The sequence below is a fragment of the Phymastichus coffea genome, unplaced genomic scaffold, assembly GCF_024137745.1.
Source record: "Phymastichus coffea isolate CEN01 unplaced genomic scaffold, Cenicafe_Pcof_1.1 PCOF00060, whole genome shotgun sequence".
In the NCBI taxonomy this organism is placed as follows: domain Eukaryota; kingdom Metazoa; phylum Arthropoda; class Insecta; order Hymenoptera; family Eulophidae; genus Phymastichus; species Phymastichus coffea.
The window spans coordinates 1,467,053-1,472,020 of NW_026706871.1; the positions used below are offsets into that span (position 1 = coordinate 1,467,053).

Sequence of the window (4,968 nt, forward strand, 5' to 3'; positions counted from 1 at the left end):
ACTCCTCGTCGTCTCCAGTCTCGGATAACGGTCCCACTCGAGTATTCTCGTATCGCCGATAAGCAGCATAGGTTAACGAGCATCGGTTGCTCTGCAATACAAACTACTCGGAGCGCTCGACCGAGTTACCGTCCCATTGTGCGTGTTCGGCAAACGGAAAAATTCAGTGGTACGCCTAACCAACGCGACAGCGAGCTCGCGTAGCGATTCTTCAAAAGTGAAGAGCTGGGAGTCGGGCGGCGTGCCGCTGCCGCTGAGTCGCCGCTTTAGATATTGGAAGGCAAAGTAACATTGAGGCTAATTTTTTGTTCGCCCGCATTGTCCTCGCCTATTTTCGGCTCCTCTCATCCACTATTTTCTTTATCTCCCTTCCACATCTCGCTGGCTCTCACTTCGCCCGCTGTATTTTTAATAACCTAATGGCCTCTACTCTTTCACGCATGGTAAGTTGTCTATTGTGTCGCTGCAATTCTTTTTTCTTTCTTCTTTTCGTTTCTCGTAGATTCTACGATGGACCAACCATTGAAACTATTATATTAATTGTACAGGCAACTCTTTGAAATTAATGAAAGTTTTTGAAAGCTTGTAAGCAACTAAATGGCCTAAAGATGCCTATACCAAAATGTATAATGAACAAACGTCATAGTTATTCTAGTCAGGACGCTCGAGTGAACAAAAGTTAATATTTAGAATATTTACTACGCAGCATAATGTATTGCGGTGTTTGCTATTATAATCTCCAGTACACGCAGGAAGCACGCCTCGAATGCTAATTTGTGAAAAAAGAAAAATTGGATTTTTCGCACGTTCGAAAAAGAGGTAGGTGAATTTGTTTATTGCGAGCTCAGCTCCGAATGTAGGAGAATCAATCATTTTTTCAAGCTATCGAATAGATCGATGACTTGGAGTGCACCGAGTCTGTCAGGAAATTAGTCACCTTTGTAAATACTGTACGTCAGTTATTCTTATTGTTAGAAAAAACTCAGATTATACGGCGCGAAGTCATTTTTTATTCCGTGTTAATGTTGTCATTGATTCGATGAATGTCGCAGCAACGAAAGTATGGATTTGGCAGTTGTCGCGTGGCTGCTAGGCTTGTCGGCACTCCTCACTGCAACTCCGGTGGAATCATCCCCGAGGTCCTGTAATGGCGCTCGTGTTCGCGTAAGTTATACCACAGTCCTCGCGGCACTTTCTCGCGGTGATGCAGCAGCAAGACCTTAAAATGTATAGAAGGGAGGCGCGGCGAAAGAAACACTAAGATATAGCAATCAAAGAAAGCTTAGTCGACTTCTCAAAATCGTATGCCCCTGGGGTATTTGATTATTTTAGTATCTTCATGCCTGTGTCGGTCTGGACAACTGTTCGCACAGTTTTGGTTTCTCGCTCCTTGAGCTCCTACTTCCGCTCATTTTTTTTTTTTTTTTCTTTTTTTTTCGTTTCTGCCTTTCATTGTTGCCTCGGCAATGCCAACGTTCTTACTGCAGATGACAAAATGACAAAGGAGGGTCGCCCGGGGCCAGCGATATTACCGTTTCCGTTTCGGAACTATGTGCGCCCGTCGACTCTCTCTTTCAGCCTCCCTCCAACTCAGAAATGACTTTCCTCTCTCTCTCTCTCTCTCTCTCTCTCTCTCTCTCTCTCTCTCTCTCTCTCTCTCTCTCTCTTGCTCTTTCGGCCGCTCCTCGGCGGCGGCTCTCGTCTTTCTGAAAACCGCAAAGACCTATCTGCTTGCTCTCGCACACCTATCCGCCTTCTTGATTGATTATACACGTCGCAATTTTGGCTGTTACCCCAGCCGCAGAAGGAATTAACGCGCACCGCGCTCAAGCGTCAATTGATCCGAGCACGCGCCCAGCCGCTACGCTCCAAATACGCCGAGCTCCTTGTCAAATCTGCGAGCGTTCGTCGCGCTATTTCTTTTCGCGACAGATCGGAGCGCTACTTATGCGGGAGAATCGAGCCGGTCAACTCGATCGTCGCGTTGTCTCGAAGACTGGTACCGAGCGCATCGCCGTCGCCCAACTTATCGTTCGTCCGTTTTCTTTTTTTTTTCCTCTTCTTTCAAAATTAACACACGCTGATGGCGAAAGAACGAGAGGAAGCAAGGGAAAAATGTTTCATTAAAGCCCAGCGGGACATTCCGCGCGATAAAAGTAAGTCGCGCGGTGCTTCGCACTAGGTGGATGCCTCGAGTAATTAGATACAAGCTCTCTTGTCTTCCCGGCGGTGTTTAACCCTTTTTTCCTCCGCGCGCGTCTGTCGTCCTCGCCGCGCAGACCCCGAGCAAAGAAGCGCAATCGCGAGCGGCAGCTTGCCGCTGGGAATGAGATGCAGATTGCCAGAGGCCACTTCACTCTTGCTCTCTCGCTGAGGAGGGGGAGTGAATTTTTAATAACACCGCGCACGCTTATATACCTGCGGCGGCGTGCATATCCATCCCCCCATTGTCTTCACGCGCGGCAACGCAAAACGAAAGCAACGCAGCGAGAGAGACGCCCCATTATTATAACTGGAAAATAGGGATGAGCACGCAAACGCGCGCGGACTCGACCGAGAGGCAAGGGTAATTTCCTATCTTCGTTTACTTCCCGCTGCTGCTCGGCTACCGTGTAGCGCTTCTCTCTCTCTCTCTCTCTCTCCCTCGCGCTCGAGTTTTTCGTCATTTTTCACGTGCCGCTTTCTTTTCCGGGTTATTAGTTAATGACGAGTCTACGACGATAGCTAATATCCATTTTCTCCACGAGTTTCACCACGGGTACTCGTATTTTTAGGAATTCGGAAAAAGTTGCGAAGAACGATTTAACGGCTTTCTAAGGGACGTTTTACGCGCTCGTGACGATTTGAGTTGGATAGATCAGGTCGCGTACCAGATGCACTCCACAAAATTATTTCGCGCTAAGTACGCCATTTACCAAGGATATTTGTAATATTAATCGATGTATTACGTGGATTTCCATATACCGATATTATTGACAGGCCGAATCTAGAGGAAAAGTTGGGAAGCATGTTCTTCAACAGCGAACAACGAGTATGGACTCCGCAAAAATATACGAACGCCATTATTCCCAAGCGTTATAGAAGGCATTCGAAGCAAACAGAGGAGTCTTTAGCGAGCGGCAATGTTGCATCGCGTGCGCGCGGTGAAAACGTGTTGGCAAATAAAAAAAATTCAAATTCCCCGAAGCGCGAGTACAATGCTGGCTCGCTGCTTCAGCGAAATTTCAGCTCCGCAATGAAGTCCGCACAAAAGATTCGGACGAAGAATGGAACGGCAGCGACGGCAGACCCACTCGAGAAAATCCTACAATTGATAAATGTTTTCCCCGTGGAGGATGATCGCGACGCACTGGGCGCGCTCGCATTTGGCGATGACGCTGCACAAAATCATTTTCAATCGGGGCTATCCAGGCATCAAACTGCGGGGCCATCCTCGAGTAACGAGTCTTTTCGCGAGAACCATTCCGGAATGCGAAGGTCATTGAAATCCTCGGCACCGGGTTCGTACGCGCTTTACCGTATCGTTTGCAAGCTCCGATGCGCGCGTTATTAATATTCCAATGTTGGATTACAGACGCCGATGCAGTTGCAAATATCAACTTGGATTTATCTCGATCCGAGGATACAAGAGCTGCAAGTGGAGATTTGGCTAGGGAAATTGTGGATGCGATATTTAATAAAGTTCGAAATAAATTCCATCTATAAGCATATAAACGATGGCAAAGTATTTCATGAAAAAACTGCTTTTCAGCTTAAAGCCAGACAAGGATTCAACGTGCCTATTTCTCAGTTTTATACACTTTCGATGAACTCGAAACTGGTTGACGACCCCAAGCGAGGAACAACAAATTTAGTACCGAGATTAGAGAGACTGCAATCGATAGTACATTTCGTTTCAAAATAACATACTATATTTTTTTCCTCTTTAGACGGACGAAAATCAAATCTTTCCAAAGAAAATAATGGCATTTGTTCAGCAACTGATTACCGAGGAAGCAGCCAAAAAGTCTTGTGCTACGCTGAAACCAGAACTTTATGACTTTTTAGAATGGCTCATCGATAACGACGTACGTTTGTTTTTATATGAAAACAATTTTCAAATGCTATTTCCATATTTATTTGGCTGCATGCATTTAGCTGGATAACGATGAAAACGTTAATCTATTGGGAGAGAATGTAAACAGTATTATAGAAAATAAACCTACGAAAAATAACTCCATTGTCAACTTGGGTGAATGGTACGAAAAAGCTCAGAGTTTGAAACACTTATTGAATGAATATGACGGACTTTCTAAGAAACAGAAGATTAAAGTTCAAGCTATTTACGAGTACTTGGTATGTGTTTCTTTTATTACGAATTACAATGTAACATTAGAAAAAATAAAAGACATTTCTATCAATAATTTAGGCTTCAAGATTTGAATTCGTAGAGGCCTACATCAAAGCTTTCGAAGCACATGAAATATCAGTAGATCAGTTGCTTAGAATACGAATCGATTAATAGATCATGTTCATTTAATTAATTTTTATAAAGTTTGTTATTTTTAATAAATATTTCGATAAATTAAAATATAGATATTTTATTATTGTAAGATTAAAATTAAAAAATTATGTATATCTATAAAATCGTTTAAAAGTCGTCTTATTTTATTTCCACTTTTCGCTGCATAAAGATTCAATTTTAAAAAAGACAATAGGAAATATTGGTTGATAATAGTTATTCTATGTAATAATCCTACATTCTATACGTCAAAATAAAGTTAAAGGATATTATTTATGGCCAAGCATAATAACAAAACAATATTAAATATTTTTGAAGGTCACATGAAACAAATATTCCTATATTTTGACACGTCTTAATTTTAAAAACTATATGTGTACAAGTGTGTACGTTGGCCTTCGGAAAATGTAAAACAAACACGTGATAAAATATTTAGCTATAATACGGAGAAAATCTAAAACCACCAT

General features: G+C 42.9%; 1 protein-coding gene across 1 annotated transcript; it reads left to right on the top strand.

The window, feature by feature from the left end:
• The first annotated feature begins 419 nt into the window (after positions 1–419).
• On the top strand, positions 420–4,501 carry LOC131666708 (uncharacterized). Its single transcript, XM_058939565.1, has 8 exons — positions 420–443; positions 2,775–2,902; positions 2,980–3,500; positions 3,575–3,687; positions 3,752–3,883; positions 3,930–4,067; positions 4,138–4,335; positions 4,409–4,501. Exons 1-8 carry the CDS (start codon positions 420–422, stop codon positions 4,499–4,501), a joined length of 1,347 nt encoding a protein of 448 aa, XP_058795548.1.
• The last annotated feature ends 467 nt before the right edge of the window (positions 4,502–4,968 follow it).

What these genes read in the sequence shown, in the direction of transcription:
- LOC131666708 (XM_058939565.1), top strand. Translation starts at nt 420, where the DNA reads ATGGCCTCTACTCTTTCACGCATG. An exon ending in CCTCTACTCTTTCACGCATG is followed by an intron (nt 444 to 2,774) that starts GTAAGTTGTCTA and finishes TCGTATTTTTAG; the next exon opens with GAATTCGGAAAAAGTTGCGA. An exon ending in CGATATTTAATAAAGTTCGA is followed by an intron (nt 3,688 to 3,751) that starts AATAAATTCCAT and finishes ACTGCTTTTCAG; the next exon opens with CTTAAAGCCAGACAAGGATT.